Genomic DNA, 17,824 nt, shown 5'->3' on the forward strand with positions numbered 1-17,824 from the left:
CCGTAAGAATTTTAAGAAAATGGGGAGAGAAAGATGTTTAGTGGCCAAGTGTAGGTTTGAGTAATATAATGATATCACTTCAAATTAAATGTTCCTTTATGAGATCACTCTAACGAAGTGGTTCCCAAACTTTTCAGGTCGAGAGCCAAAACAGAGATTAGACGTTTGCCCGGGACTAGTGAATATAGCTGATCGACAAGGTTGTGTGCGTGTGTACATGTGCGTTGGGATGGAATGTAGGCTACACAAATAAATTAATCACAGTGTACAAATGGAGTCAAACTGCAAAATCTTACCTGTCAAGGCCAATCGTTAGGTTTGGCCTCCTCCCCCTCTCTCTGCAACAACTGTACAATATGAGTAGAATTGTATTACTCCATGTTCACCTTTTTCCCCAGTGGCCGGCCGGCACAGAGGCACTGCATACTAAAACCAGTGGTAGGATGGTCAGGATAGCACAGCTCAGAACACCATAAATAGTCCATTGATTACGAGTATAAGGACGGAACCAGATTTGAACCAGACTCGAGGACACACACACACACACACTATGGGTTGTTCAAGTGCGTTGCTGCTCTCAGCAGCATTCAGGACAGGTGTACGGACATTTTGAGACCTTGAATCCCAATCACTCACAGAGATCTGGTGAAACAAATGTATCAAATCAGTGATTCTCAGGCTTTTGGATTTCACAGTCATTTTGTAGCAGGGCTAGAGAGCATGTGCACTACAGGTAAAATAATCAAAAAACAGTATGTGTGCAGGTGTGGTAAGTGGTTATGCTGTTATCTGTATGTGTAAACTCCAACAGAAATATGTCTCTCTTCAATACCGTGAGAAGAACTGCCCATGGCCTGCCAATCATTTGCAACACATTGAGAATATTAACTTCTTTATAAGAATGTTGATGCTCCATGTCAAACCAGCCCTCATGATTTTGGGGGATAAACGATTACATAATGAACAGATTATTATACAATTAGGGACGGGAAATATCTATGGTCTCCATGTGTCTATGGAGTTAACAATACTCTATAATATACCCCCTGTTGTGGTTAAAATATTCAAATATGTCTTCCCTATGTATTTTTGGTTTCTTCCTGAAAGCTGAAAGCCTTTGAGTCAAAAGGCCCAATCGAAATACACCACTTTAGTGAAACACTAAAATCATCCTCTCGCCTAACACCTCCCCATTATCACCACATAACAGCTGTGGGGCCTGTGGGCATGGCTTTGGCTCAGATGGGTGGTGCTACTGTGAAAACCAGGTATACTTGTACTGGTGGATGTGGCCACTCGATCATTTTAACACTTTCTGTACACTTTTTTGAAAACAATCTTGACTCCTTCATGAAATATATTTAGTGTCGAACAAAAACAGCAATTAAGGGGCCTAACAAAGGTTTAATTGGTGCGTTTTGTTTTTGTTTGTTCAGGTTCAGCAACAGCCTAAACTGTAAATATTCCATAAGAATTTTACAAGAAAATGGGGAGAGAAAGATGTTTAGTGGCCAAGTCCAAGTGCAGGTTTGAGTAATATAATGATATCACTTCAAATTAAATGTTCCTTTATGAGATCACTCTGTCAGGGGTTCTCAACCTTTTTGGCCGGGGACCCCCGAAAATGCTTTGGCAACGTCTTGGGACCCCCGCCCCGCCCCCTCCCGACCCCCAATATAAATTGACTGCTACAATAACCTTAATAATAGAGACAATACACCATAAATAAATACTGAAACCATCATCATTAGGGAAGGTGTATGCATGACTGCATGTACTATGTGTACTATATGTAAACTCTTCATTTCCACTTTACAGCCATTCAGTTGCAAAAAAATAAATAATAACCCCCCCCCCCCCCCCCCCCCCCCTTCTTTTTTTTTTAAATAATTTGGGGACCCCCCAAAATAATTTGGCGACCCCTCGAGGGGTCGCGACCCACGGGTTGAGAACCCCTGCTCTATGTGGCCACTCGGCCCACATGGCTTTGCAGGGTACAACCATGCAAGGTACCACTTCTAAAGTTAGCTGTAACTTCCTGTAAGTGATATTTTATGGTTAAAACAATATTTCTGTTGAAAGTATTTTCTATATTCTGATAGTAATCATTGCTAGAGTGTTTGTTCAGTAACAGGGGTCTCCCTGTCTCTCCAGCTCTTTAACACCTCTGAGAAAATTAATTCCCAAATCGGCAAATTAATTCCCAAATCAGGCCTAGCTGTCTACTCTCTCATTATCTGTGATATAGTAAAGGCCTGATAGTTCTCACTCACTCACTCACACTCACACACACACACACACACACACACACACACACACACACACACACACACACACACACACACACACACACACACACACACACACACACACACACACACACACACACACACACACACACACACACACACACACACACACACACACACAAAAAATGGAAAAAAAAGTAATGGAAAAATCATGCGTGAGGAGACATGATTTTTCCACAACTTTAACATTTATCCATGATGGACCCGACCTGATAAATCCACCATTGTCTTGTTTTGTACCAATAAAATATGTCTGAATTTGGCTCTCTATACATATTCTCAAACTACACCTACACTACACCTTGCTCTGAACCCAGCACCCACTGTCACTAAAACGCCATGTTATGTTCTAGAATCTAGATTATCAGTAAACATAAAACAATTACATTATATCATAAATATCGCAGAGATACCCAAGACAAACATTGTATTCCATCTCAGAGTCATTTTGACAAGGAATGTAGTTTATTTTAGAACAAAATTATGATTGACCAGAAATCATAAAAATCACTGCAAAAATCGATGAAGAGACTATTCAAAATCCTAAAGGTATACTTCATTTTGACGTAACATGCTATGAAACAGAGATGGATAACTTAGTAAAATAATGCATGAATCCTCCACAGTGTCCAACAGTAATGTACAAGTAATATTTCAGAAAGCCTTTCTTCTCATTGGCATCATAACAATGCATGAGAAACTGTTGAGGTTGTCAATAAATGTCATCTATCGAAAACAACACATTCAAATGCAACAGAAATCTGCACCCATTTAATACAGAGCAGAACAAGTTTGCTTTGAAAAAATGCTGCTAAAACTCATGTTAATACAGTACAGTATGTTACAGTGAAAATATATCCCTGGGTAGAGAAGCATTAGATCCAGCATTACTAGTTCACATACAATACAAAGTATGGGACCGAAGGTTCCATTTGATACAGCTATATGATGCGAAAGTACAGTGTCACTAAATATGGTGAAAAGTCTTGGATTTAAATGTTTACCATAAACAGTCACAACGTTTGTCCAGTGTCACAGCGATGCTTTTGTTGAGTAATACTTTTCTCATTACAGTTTTGGTCAGGGCTGGAATGATGATAATGGTGATATAAAAGTCATAACAAAATTGTGTTCACAGAGAAAAAGCAGAAAGGGAAAGTACACAGAATGTTTTTTGTCTAGATCTTTGCTTCAGCGCAAATGAGATGCACGTGATGGAGACAGCCACGTAATGTAATTTACCTCAGTATTTGTAATTTGCGGGGTGGTACCATGGAGACTGGAGTTAGATTCCTTCACAGTGCCTTCGGCTTGCCCCAGGCACTCCAATGAATAAAATTGGCCGTGTTTGCAATAGAGAATCCTACAGGTTGGTCAGCAGGGACTGGGAGAGATAGCAATAGCATGAACTTTTTTCCTTTTTTGGAAGGTCTTGATGATGCAAAGAAAGTTCGGAGAGGTTGAATGTTTTTTCTACTGCCTCAGTCAGAACGGAGTTCAGAGTACTGAGTGCGCCAGACCCCGTCCACTCAGTAATCTGCCCATATAGCTCAATGAATCTGCCTAGCAACACTCCGTCCACTCGAGCCACTGAAGCAGTGTACAGCCAGGGCTGGAACAAGTGGTTTTACTAACTGGATATCTATCTAATCTATCTATGTGCTGTGGAAATTTTGTCACAGAGGTTTTGCCATTTCCAGTGACAGGTTGGATTAAGCATGGTCACTCAGAGAGGGATTACAGAGGCGTTTGTACCTACTACACCAGAGGTTCGCTCGTGAGACTAGCACCTCCTAGCCCCCTGAGCCAATGTTTCTTCAAAACTAATGTGGAAACAACATCAAGCCCACCTTGAACACATGCAAAATCATACAGAATGTTCTGTCCAAACCTTCTTCTTCGGTTAGTAAAACATCCGAGGTGCAAGAACGCCCCAACATTGTTATCACAGTCAGCTACATACTTGACGTCAGCTAGTATGCAGTGAGCTTTACCCCCCCCCCCCCCCTTCATGTGTAGTGGAGAAGACGTGTGGAAGCCTAAACTCTTCCTGGACCAACAATAGGTTTGCAGTAACAGGGACTACTATACATGGGGTAATACAACAAAGTTGATCTAGGAAAAATAAGTTATTTGTTTTAAAAGGACAACAGGGAATGTCATGGCAAGAAATAAAAAAATAAAAAAAGAGCAGAGATAGTGCAAGATGATATGCATGAGGCGTGCACGTAATACCCCTAAATCTAAATTATATGTTGCATGTCGCTTGTTGAAAGTAACTGATTTCCAAGCTAACACAACACAATGGGCTTTATACAAACCAACATAAAGACACAAAAGGATACACAGCAGCTATTATGATTAACTTATTTAATGTACATTTGTGATGTACATTTACATAACTTAAAAACAAAAAAAAAGATCTTACTCCCCTCTCTTCACCTTCTGAACAGATGCTGTGCTCAGTTATTATGATAGAGATCATGTAATAACTATACAAATTTAAATGGTCCTGCTAAAATTAAATCTAAATAATTGATTCGACATTAATCAAGTTCATTATGTAATGGGTATATTTGACCAATGACTACAGAACATGAAGGCCAAATAGCCATTTCCAAAACCTAGTACATTGCACCGTTTATAGGATCTTCATGCTTGCATGATAGACAATTTATTTTGAACTAGCCTTGCAATTGCAAATGGTGAATTGTTTATAAGCATTGATTAACCTGGATGTTTTGTATTGCAGCAATTACTACTTGCAGTTATGAAGCATACAACGGCAAACTGATCAATTAAGTTGCCATCTGTAAAATGGTAGGTTAGTTTAGCAAATAAAGGCACTGAAAAAAAGGAGTTATCTCTGTCATTATGTCACTACATTGTTGTGTCTGTCCTCATATTCACACAGTACCAGAGTCCCAAAGCAATGAAAACATTTCTGTTGGATGAGGCAAAAAGCTGGTGGGCTTTGCTATGAAGAGGGCACTAGGTCATGGATTCTTTGGTACCAGACACTATCTGTCTTGAGTGTCTAACCTGAGGCCACTGTCCAGCGCCTCTTCGGAGGGTGTGTCAAGGACAGGATTGACGAACCCCTCAAACTCGGAGTCAGCATTGTCCTCCATGTGGGTACTTACAAAGTCATTCTCCCACTCCAGTGCGTTTGAGTCCTCAGAGGCTGAGGGAGGACCGCTGGTCATCTGTTTGCTGCCAGGCCTCAGGGCCGCTCGCAGGATGTCCTCTTCTGTGCGAGACCTTTCCCATGGTGGAACTGCTCGGTTCATTCCTATAAAAAGACAGGTATGGTTGAGGACAGTTCATTTTAAAACCTAAAATACACAGGGCGAGAAATGCACTTGTGTGAAGAGGCTAATACATATTGCCGGACAATGGCTTGTCATTTAATCTGCCATTAGTCATATGTCAATAGGAATACACGTTTTTAGCAACCATAGATGCCTGTTCCATTGGCTCCTTTCAGAGCTTGTGATTATATCACAACGTGAGATGCATGCAAAGGGCTTACGCATATGAGATACATATTTGAATGTGCATTGTGCAATGTGTACAGATGGTCTGCCATGCCTCCCTATCTCTGTCAACATGTGGCCTGTTGGGGGGGGGGGGGGGGGGGGGGGGGGTTGTAAATAACCCCAGCCTTCATGGTGGATTGCCAGAGAGAGAACTCACGCTTCTCCATCTTGTGGTCTCTTTCAACCTTTTATTTGTTTTGCATATTGATCCCATGTTGTTTATGTTACCTGGCTGTGTATATTAATTTGCTATCTCCACTAGGAGATCATGATTTGTCCCTGTCTGTGTGTCTGAATGTGATGTATGATGATAAGAGCGCCCCTCACTTCACACGGGTGTGATTATTATTATTTTTTCATAGACTTGACTCGCCCCTTAAAAAGGATAACCACTGCATAGTGGTTGTATTTGGTCTCTGTGAGTAAGTGATGCAGTTACACCCTTTGTCCTTTTATGGTTTCAACTGAGGCTTCAACAGTTTTGTTTTCCAATGATTCTGTATGTGCTTTTTGCTTTTATTTTACAGTTTCACTTCAAAAGCAAACACGGTTATCTGCACGGCTGCATTGGTTATAGGTTTAAATCTGAATCATGTTTTGTTTTGACCAGACTTACCATGCAGGACAAATGTTTGGGAGGGCGCTGCCCATCATTTATTGCAGTGGTTTTCAACGTATTTCATATCAAGGCCCATTATTTAAGCCACGGACCATTTCATGAGATTTAGCCTCGCAGACCCAAAACTATAGAATGTTTTGTTGTCATTGGATAAGATTTTGTCCACAATTCTATGCTGTATGGTACCATAGGAGAGACAAGGTAGACGTTGATCAAAATAAGAATTATTTGACATGCTCCAATTGTGTAGACTTCTTGTAAATTAAGTAGAATAATACAGGTGTTCAACAATAATTTAACTCTTGAGAGAGCATACCATGAAACCAAATGGACTCTCAAGAGTTAAAGATCTAATAAGGTTTGGTTTTTTGGATTTGGTTTCCAACTCTCCATCATTTAGCTGGGGACCACCTGGAGCCCCCTCAAAGACCACTGGTGGTCCCCGGACCACTGGTTGAAAACCACTGATTTGTTGGATTGATGGTGTCATGGCTGACATCATTGGTCCAAACCAAGTGAAGGGGGTTATTCTCGCACTCCGTCCGTCCGTCCGTCCGTCCGTCCGTGTGTGCGTGTGTGTGTGTCCATCCGTCTAATCTCCGGCACCATTGGCTTGATCGCAGCCATACTCTGCACACACTCCCTGAATGCCACAGCTGAACCTCTGCCCCAAGGTTTTCACATTGGCCTCTTATAGCGCCACCAGGAGGCCGCTTTGTGCAAAACACTTTTTTGGACATTACACCTACAGATTTTGTCCAAACATCACGCAAATTGCTACACAGTCTCTCTAGAGCCATTCAACAAAACGGGTCTTTCAGATTTTTCAAACAAAATGGCGCAAATCATGAACACATCGTGTGATTTCCGTGAATTTGTGCACGCACATTCCCGAGGAAGAAATGCCACTGGAACATTTTCAACTCAGCCTCATGGTGGCGCTATAACTGGCCAATTAGTGTTTTTACCTCTAACTGCACAGATCGGTGTAAAACTTTGTATGCACACTCCCTAGAGGCCAAGGAAAAACCTTTGCCTGGAATATTTCACATCTGCTCTTTATAGCGCCACCAGGAGGCTGACATATGTAAAACACATTTTCTAATATTACTCCTTCAGATTTTAATCCAAATTTCACGCAAATCGGTACACATGCTCTCTATAGTCATGCGATCAAGACGGGTTTGTTTGATTTCTCATAATCCATCCTGATTGGCTTCTAAAGTTTTCAGGAGTAGCCCGCTTTGTACAAATGGCCACAACTCCTCATCACAGCGTCCGATTGCGGTGAAACTGTGCATGCATATTCCTAGCCTGGCTAATAAGCCAGACTAATATCACACAACACTGTCGCGGTATATCAGTCTGGGCTGGCTCCACTTGGATTTCATTTCCCGGGGAACATTTTCTTTTCGACGCAATTGGTCAGAGCTACTGTCAGTCAAAGGTCTCAAGCATTGAACGTCACTGTACCAAATCCCGCCTATATTGCATACTGTGTCCCGATTGGTCCGACCTGTTCTCTGCTGTAGGAAAGAGGCGTGCTACTGAGCCTCGCCAGACCGTAATCCGCTGGTAGGCAACTTTTTTTTGCCAACGGCTGATTCGGTCTGGTTTATTAACCAGGCTAGCATATTCCCACTAGGGTGAGGATGAAATGCCACTTGACAGTTTTCAAATCAGCATCATGGTACACACACACACACACACACACACACACACACACACACACACACACACACACACACACACACACACACACACACACACACACACACACACACACACACACACACACACACACACACACACACACACACACACACACACACACACACACACACACACACACTCTCCTGGTGAAGACCTGTGCCCAGAAGGGCATTTTTTTCTAGTTATAGTATAGTACAGGCTGAATCAGTTCAGGTGAATTGAACATTAGCAGTTGGGTTTCAATATTAAGGGAGTAGTGTTTATGTGCTTCTGTTTATTAGAATTGCATAAGCATTTCCAGTCTCCCTGATATGACCACTACTGGTTGACAAGTGGTACTGCCTGAAGAAAATCTTCAGTTTCTCAATGGTCAACATTTCAGCACTTGTGTGGGAGGGAACCGGTTCGAATCTCAGCCTGGTAGTACATGAAAGATACAGAGTTGCAGTTTTAATGTGTATATGGGTTGAGAGACACATCAGTCTCTTATCTCTCCACACATGCACACACAGGTCTGATCTAGCTTTCCTGAGACTACGCTGGCATGCTCAGACACTTTGTAGACATACTGTAGCCGTGTACAACTCCTACATGCCATTACTTTTCAGTTTCAGGTACAATCTTGTCAACTTAGCAATGCTATCACAATGCTTACTTATGCAAAGTGATCATAAAGCATTAAGCAGCTATAAGTAAATACTAAATAGCCTTGGGAACCAATGGTCATCATGTGACCCATAGGTCAGGAGTCCATCGCCTGACCTATCAGTCAGTAGTATCCCCCATGGACATGATGCTAGTATGTCGCAGGGCTTACCCCCAATCTAAAGACTAAGAAGACAATTACATTTCAAATCGCAACTATTGATTGACTGATGATACATGCATAATTGAAACGGAATGAACAATCACACATGTAGTTCACACATGTAGATTGAACATTGAATGAGAGTGATCTCTGATCTGTTCTTAATCACATTGGAGCTGGGGAGGGTTGTGTACACATATTGCAATATATTATGCAGCGTTCAAAGTAGCAGCGACAAAGCAACAGGCTACAAGTCATACTAGAAACTGATGCCTGACAGGCATGATGTGCTACCAATTACAAACAATGTTGAGCTGGCTTTAACAGTGTTCCAATGACGCAGTGAAGTGTCAATCAATATCTTGTTTCTTTCCCTCCATTTCCACTCCTCTCTCCCTAGTCCCCACAATTCCTGCTCCCTTACATAAAAAGAAAAACTTGGTCAGCTTTTGTTGACGCTAGTGTAAGCTAACATCATGTTTGTCCTAGTGATAACATGGCACGGTACTTTTTGAAGTGTTCACTGTCCAAAGATTTGTCTCCATATAGCCTGTATACTCTGGTTGCACTGTAACAATGTAATGTTACAGTTATTTATTTTAAAACTTCCTTTGCCTCATGCCTTTTTATATTCACTCACAACTCCAAAAGTAAAACATTGACATCACATGACCCAGACAGACAGACAGATGAAGGGGATAGGGCTGAATCTTGTCACTCTCACATCTGCAAATAAGCTTGGTATTTAATTCAAAGATTTAGCCATGGGTTACAAAAACGTTGAAAGGGTTGGGCGACACTCAAGGAGAGCAGTAGAATCAACAACGGAGTTAGGAAACTTTCCCCGAGTAAGAGAAACAACCCACCTTCTTCATCCTCCCACTCTAGATCTAGTGAGGTTCCATCATCGTTGGTGGAGCGGGTCTTTGTGTTGAAGTCCCAGCTGCTCTCCGTGTTGGGAGTGACCACGTTTGTCTCGGATGACAGCCCTGATAATTGTAATTGACTTTATTTGTATTGTACGTTTGCAAAGAAAGCTACACATCACATCAGCTTATATATATATATATTTCTTTTTAAATAAATTATGTTTTCAACTATTGTACATTTGTGAATCTTAATACTGGATAGACAGTCAAAAAGGTTCCATAATGATGTTAAGTTAATACACAATCATATTACAAACCAAACACTGCATACACTAATCATGGTTGCATTGACTGTAATTAGGCCTCTGTGGCTCACTCACTGTTACTCCTGAAGGCTTCTGATTGGGCTTTCACATTCTGAAGGTAGACATCAAAATCTTCTCCACGAGGTTGTCTGGGAAACGGGTTACCACATACCATGATGAGAATTAACACGGAATGAACAAACCTGCTCCATTCAGCAATGGACCAATCTATTGTCCTAGATGGGTTGGGCAAACAGAATTGCATCTAACAATTTAGCAAATTCTAGCTATCATTCTATAACTCTACCTAATCATTTTTCTTTTGAATTTAGTAATAATCTTATTTGAAACTGTTTACTTTGACAACATAGATGTTTTGAAAACTGTTCAAAATCTGGTTTTGCTTTTCAGTTTACACTTTGCAGTATGCTCTGATCAAATGCAAGCAACACACATTTTCAGTATTGAAGTCAATTTAGGCTTTAGTCAGGAGATTTCTAGATGACACTCAACAATTCAATATGAAACTGTAAAATAATATGTGAGGTGTTGTAGTAAAACATACTTGTTTTGTTGACTTTCACTGCCAGCTATACCATCTGCTTTGCCCCTGGTCCTTTGGGTGACAAGCTGCTATGAAGAAGAAAAACATCATTCAAATCAGAGAATGAAAAATGTATCAATTTCTAAAACTAACACCATTCAGATGTTTATGCTTTATTTTATGTCAGGGTAGTGAGAAAGGAAATCAAGGGCAGAGAAAGAGAGACATGCAAGAGAAGGATGCAGATGTCAGATTAAAATGTGGGTCCCTGTGCTCACAAGGAGCACTAACTGGCTGAGCCACCCCAATATGAAGGCTTTTTAACATCAACATGTAAGCAAATGTGCTCAGCAAAACAAAGCAGTGGGAGAGAAGCAGTGGAAAGCAGGAAAACAACAAACAATAAAGGTCCTCATCCGCTACCATCAAATAATAATACTGCATAGTAGTAGTAATGCATAAAGCTTAAAGCATAAATAAATACGTTTGGGACTGAAAAAAGAAAAACTATAAAAAAACAAATTATAATAATGCGGTCAACTTGGCATCACAGTTTTGCTAATACACTTTATTTCCACATTGGACTGTAAATAACATTTTGGGATAGATGGTTTGAGGCTGAATCAGAAAAAGTGGAATTTAAGCATTTTCTTTATTTCCCTATTGTGTCACCGGTCACACGGTGAGTAGCCTCGGAAACCCAGACGTTTTTATTTCCAACACAGTGAGCAACTTCATTTAAAAGTAGCTTCCAAAAAGGTGCTTATTATGAAACAGGCATACAAGTCATGATAAAAACTGCCAAGATTTAATTAATCTTAATTAATGAATTAAACCTCAATGCAATATTAGGGATTTAAAGGTTAAAGAATCACACCCGTGTGAAGTGAGGGGCGCTCATCATCATTATACATCAAGAATGGTGGTCCCTTATTGGCCAAGCGTTTCCACCAAGATCTGATTGGTTAGCCGATTTGCTCGTCTACATGACGTAAATTGTCCCTTCATTGTCAATGACGTTTAATGTTTTTTTTTTTTTTTTATGTTTTTGTGGCTTTCGCCTTTATTTTATATATTTTATGGAGGGACAGACAGTAGGCTGACAGGAAATGGGGAGAGAGATGGGGGGGAAGACATGCAGTAAAGGCCGTCGGGATCGGCGTTTAATGTTTTGATGTTTAATTTATGTCATATTTGGCAGAAAGTTGACCTAATTTCTCCTTTCATTGTCAAATGGCAAATATTGAGACGTGTGAGGACAAAAGCTGTATATAGGAGGGGCTAGCACCCCTCAAAAAGAAAGGGGAAAAAAGATGAATTTAAGCCATTTAAGACAGAATATGCTATGTTATGCTAGACTGGTCTGAGGATGCGAGGACTTTGGATAGACCAGACAGAGGCCAAGTGAGTTAGAGTTAAGCCCATCACAATTATTACATAATCACAATGATTTTTGCATAATCGACACGTCATATGTTGAAAAATGTTCATACATTTTCAAACATCAACGATACAAAAACAATAGCTGATCTACAAGCTCACAACGCATTGTGTGCTATTTTGGTTTTAATATTGAAAGCATAAAGTTATTAAATATGCCACTCATTTCTTTGTAAATGTAAGTAATCTGCCCTGCTGTGGATTTTCTGTTTACAAATCCTAAAAGCCAAACAGAAATGCAATTTTTGGGAACATATCCCAATGTTCAATGACAAATACACAATTAAATAGTATTAAATCACAATTATTTGTATGACAATTAATCACCAAGTTCATGATCGTGACAAGGCTAGTTAAGAGCAGCTGTTTTAGTCAAGCAGTAGGTTGGTGGTGCTGCCTCACCTCCTCCTTCAACCTTTGCTCACGTGCCAACCTGGCTGCTTCACGCTGGGCGGCATTTCTAGCCTCCTCTTCTATCCTTAACTTCTCCTCTTGTGCCTCTAACTGAGCAGAAATAACAAAACAAATACAAAACAAAAATAGAACATAAATATTAAGAAACTGAAAGAAACAATGCTGCAAACTAAAAATAAAATAAAATAAAGCGAAATAGGTCAAACACAAAAAGAAAATTATGGGGACTAATTTCTCGTGATACTTGTCTAATTACATAGCTTTCAAAATGCATGCATTGAATCATACAGAGAGAAACATACGAGCTAACTCAGTGGTTTTCCAAGGTACACCAATGGGAAAGTCATAATTTCAAGTCACCCCTGTAGCAAAAATAGTGTATCTACAAGCTCATTGTGAGCTTGTAGATCTGTTTAACATTTTGTCAAAAAAACACAAAAACGAATTATATGTATTTTATCCGTTTTGGGAAATGAGTGCGCACAAAGTATGATTATAGTAAAACAGAATCCATAATTTATTTTATGGTTGTATACTGAATATTACTAAAATAATCTGTGGTTGTCATGAAGTCCCAAGGAACACCTGGACAGTGGACATGAGTCACGGCACATGTTCTGGGAACCACTGAGCTAGTAGAACACTCTTTTATTGCACATGGTTGGTTGGTTACCTCTGCTTGTATCTTCTGGTCTATCAAGACTTGCTCGTCTGTAATTGCAGCATAACGTTGTTCTCTGAGGTTCTTGAGCTCATCTTCACTGATTGGTCTATCAAAAATAATAAAATAAATGACATGTTAAAGATTGGCCATGATGATGGATCTACAGAAATGCCACAAATATAAATCTTCACAATTTACATACCTTGGACAGGGTTGAGGACTCTCCTGAAATGAAACAAAAAATACAATATTTAAAGTTTTTTTGTTATCAATGAATAAATATATTATAAAATATGTTACTGCTGTCTTTTGATTGATATGCTACTACTGTAGGTATTCAACCTCTCTGACAGTATTCAGAAGTTATTCTCTGATATAAGGACTTCCAGACTTACCTCATCGCTTTCTACAAGGTTTTCAAACTGCAAAGTCAAAGAGAAATTAATTAGTTAAATAAAATGAGGCATAATGACAAAAAGTTACAAAAGAATATATAATAATTATTATTAATTCCTACCTCAATAGTATAATGTTCTCCAGTGGTGCTACTTCTAAAGTATTTTGACCTGTAATATGAGAGGACAAGACTGTCAAAATGATCTTAAAGGAGCTTTTAAAACCCTTTCACTTTTCAGGATTACACTGCGACCAAATTATAATAATAAAGTGTACAGTTATGTCGGTAGAAAACTAATAAAATAAAATGCATGTAACAGACTAAGTATCATTAGGCTGGCATTGGCTAATGGGCCAATAAAGGCCAATTTAGACAGCCAACCTTTACTACTCATTTTAACTGAAGTGCAGACTGCAAATGGCAACTGAAATGAAACCCAAACTCCTCATGATCAAATATCAAAATAGACTTATCCAAGGTCAACCTGCCTGCTATACAAAACAAATAGCTTTAAGAAGCCTTTGATTCTCGTGTGTCTACTACAGCCCTGTACTGTATGTCAATATATATGGGTGGGGTCTTTTCTTGATTTCCTTGATGCTGAATGCCCCCCCACCACCACCAGCACACCCCCAACACACACACACACACACACAATGCCCAAATACAAGCTCACGTGACGTCACCTAAGGGAACTGCCACGGCCGTCCCTCTGGTGAGTCGTGACAGCTATTATTAATAAGGTGGCACAGCTAGCACACTTTCACCCCAAAATGATCTGCCTTTTTCCTCTCTCGGCTAGCGACACGGTCGCGGCGCAACGAACGAAGCATGAAGCAGCACTAGCAACTTACACGTAGGCAGCAAGTGGAGAACAGGCTCGGGTGGATGCTGCTTGTTACAGACAGCCAGGCTGCAGGCTAGCTCACTTTACCAAGCTAATGATGATGATGATCTGTTTCACTCACCCGCCTCCTCTCTGGATCCTGTTGACTTCTCTTCTAAACAATCCAGCACAGAATGCCCAGCAATTACCCATCGCATTGTCAAATATCACTATGATCTATAGCTGCCTGGGCCAGCTATCTAATCTTAGGAAGGCAAATGTTGGTTGCGATCTAGGGTTGAGGGTGTAGTTGTTGTTTAACATCTATCCACAAGTCAAAATAATTATTACAGTCAGTCCACTTTTCTTACTTCCTTGTTTCTGTTCTTCTTCTATGCTTGGGTGAATGTACGTATACTGCCCCCTACTGACGATGAGTTACCCGTCTCAAGCGAATTTACTGTACTGTACTGTACTGTACTGTACTGTACTGTACTGTACTGTACTGTACTGTACTGTACCAACAGCAAAGCAGCATGCATTGCTAAGTAAAGTTAAAAAGAAAAAAAAATGTGGACACGAATCCTAATTCAGATGCGCAGCCCACTCGTCCAGTTGCCCACATGTGACCACTGACCAGTTGCACAGTCCTGTCCTGATGCACCTAAACCAACAACCATTCAAGAGTTCAAGTAGGCCTACTGCCCCCCCTGTTTTTCTCGCCCCCCCTGTTTTTCTCGTCCCCCTGGGCCCTAGTTTGAGTTTGTGCTTGAAATGTACTGTAATTCTGCAAATTGCAATAAATATTTCAATCAATCAATAGTGGCGATTGGCGAAATCGTCTGGGAACTCAGATTACTGCCCCCCCCCCCCCCCCCCCCCCCCTTGCTCCGAAATGTTTGCATTCACATTCAACCTCCACTAGAGGGCAGACGCAGATTATAACATTCCTCCTAATGTGATTCGTTTGGAAATGGCATCAATCATTCCCAAATATTGCTCTCTCTCCCAAATATATTAACTCTAAATTGGCTCGAATACGGCCAAGGCGTCATCCAGAATGTTACATGTTTAATGTGGCTTCTACAGATAGGCCTATCGTCATTTGGTGAGTAGCCTATTGAGCAGGGTTGAGTAAATGACAAACACAAAAATGACGAAGAAACTTGCTCAGCTCTATTTCTTTCTACTTTTGGTACTTTCGTGTGCATTTTGATACCAATTAACCAATATACATTTGTATTTTACTCAAAGACATTTTTAATTCCAGACATTTACGTGTACGAGTTTTACATTGCAGTATTTGATACTTTTACTTACTAATGTAAACACTTCCCAACCACTCTCTGGAGGAAATAATAATAATACAGTTGATCACGTGACCATGCAGGTCTTGACTGTCTCATTTAGTGTGACATAAAGGCAAATGTGACCTTGAGCTTGAAACTGTCATATCCATATCAAACCAGCTGTGTTTTCATCATATGTTCATCATATGTTTTCGCCATAGTATGCTGGCACACATATTATGTGTATGCTGTTTGTTTTAGATGAAGGCTAATCATCTATAGGTCTGTCTACTGTGTATTAAATCTAATATGTCACCACTGCCCTGGATCACCTGTAAAAGAAGAAACATTGAGTGTATGCATTATAATGTCTCCTTCTACACAGCAGAGCCCAAGCAGCAAATTGTCATTTGACAGGATAATTACAAAATGCCATTTAACTTACCACAAGACTTGTCCTTCGTTATCTCATATCTTCAAATATAGATCCAAACTAAGAAGCATTCTTGGCAATGCAAGAAGTGTCTTTAATACTCTTTGAATTTAGGAAGCCAGATACTGGAACCATCAGAAACCTTATGTAGCTTCTTTGTTTTGTTCTAGAGAACAAAACAAAGCAGAAGCATTTACATTTAATCATAGGCTGTAAGACTGACTGCTGTGTCTCATATATGCATGAGAACTGGCACATAGAGCACATAATTCTCTTTTTGCTTGTTATTTCAAGCAGTATTACAGTATTGTTTTACTTTGGAACAGACACAGTTTCTGTGTGTTATCTGCATGCACATGTGGCACACATCATCCCCTTATGGGTCCATGTGGCTCCTTACATTTGTAAGCTACTAGTATACTGTGTATGTTGTCGCAATAATAACTGTGTAATTGGTAAATGGTACATTTATATAGAGCGCTTTTATCCAAAGCACTTTACATTCACAATTCACACACCAACGGCAGAGTAAACCATGTAAGGCCAACCTGCTCAACAGGAGCAGTTAGGGGTTCAGGGGTTCATAGTTCATAGTTTTATATAAACACTTTATTATAGTTTGTTGTACAATGTTGTACAATACAAAAATAGTGAATAGCTGATGCGATGCATTGGGAGCTTGTAGATGCTATTTTCACGTATTTTAATAATTGATTTGAAGTTATATTTCCCGGCCCTAGTTTATAAATAGAGGTAACCATAACAACCCGCACCCCCTCCATACTCTTGCATGTTTGAGGACATTTACACTTTATTTTCATACAGTGTTGCAACTAATAATAAAGCTAGTTATTCATATTTTGTGAAAAACAGAATTGTTGTGAGGAAGAGAGGTTGGCAAAGTGACAAAACAGAATTTGATTTGCTTAACTAATTAGATATGGTGTTATTAGTGTCTTTTTCTGTACTCACAATTAAACAATTTAATTAAATCAACAAGTGCACAGGGCAATGCGCATGTTTCAATAAGGCCTCTAAATATAGTGTATTGAATACCATGCTTAATACCAGTTTAGAGTGAATTATTTAGTGGAAATGAGAAAATCTTCAACTTGACAATGACATAGGCCTACATACAGCATATAAATCCATCACATCAGCAGTACAGCAGTACAGTTTATGCACTTAAAAAAAATAATTCAAAGTACTCACAAGGTCCCACATTCAAATAATTTAAAGTGGCTATAAGCAATAATATGTCAACATTTTAATGACGATCCCAAACAATTTTTTGTCTCTGACACATCTAGGGGCCACAATCTGCATTCAAAGATGTTCCTAGAAGCTTTGTCATTGGTCGAAAAAAACCTGGTCGAAATGACTAACCAATCAGGAAGTAGACAGGCAAATCGACCAATGACAAAGCTTCTAGGAACATCTTTGAATGCAGATTGTGGCCCCTAGATGTGTCACAGAGACTACATTTTGTTTGGGAGCGTTTTACCCATTGCTGGCTGTCTGAAAAAATAAATAAAAAAATGGTCATTCAATTTTGACATATTATTGCTTATAGCAACTTCAAATGTTTTTGCTTTTACAAATCTATTTGATCAGGACTGAAAAAAGGAAAACAGTCAAATTTGGAATTAGTTTGA

The 17,824-nt window shown here is 39.8% G+C and overlaps 1 protein-coding gene across 2 annotated transcripts; it reads right to left on the minus strand.

Moving 5' to 3' along the window:
* Positions 1-2,730: 2,730 nt before the first annotated feature.
* On the minus strand, positions 2,731-14,824 carry ap1ar (adaptor related protein complex 1 associated regulatory protein). Of its 2 annotated transcripts, none has more exons than XM_079509923.1 (10): positions 14,590-14,824; positions 13,742-13,790; positions 13,620-13,646; positions 13,427-13,449; positions 13,234-13,330; positions 12,549-12,650; positions 10,728-10,792; positions 10,238-10,311; positions 9,855-9,977; positions 2,731-5,601 (listed from the first exon to the last, which is right to left on the minus strand). In XM_079509923.1, the coding sequence occupies exons 1-10, from the start codon at positions 14,658-14,660 to the stop codon at positions 5,330-5,332; spliced, it is 903 nt and encodes a 300-aa protein (XP_079366049.1). In that variant the 5' UTR covers positions 14,661-14,824; the 3' UTR covers positions 2,731-5,329. The 2 variants fall into 2 exon arrangements, with proteins under 2 accessions (XP_079366049.1, XP_079366048.1); XM_079509922.1 differs by having other exon boundaries at positions 10,728-10,795.
* Positions 14,825-17,824: the final 3,000 nt, after the last annotated feature.

Source organism: Electrona antarctica, assembly GCF_951216825.1.
Source record: "Electrona antarctica genome assembly, chromosome: 1".
NCBI lineage: Eukaryota > Metazoa > Chordata > Actinopteri > Myctophiformes > Myctophidae > Electrona > Electrona antarctica.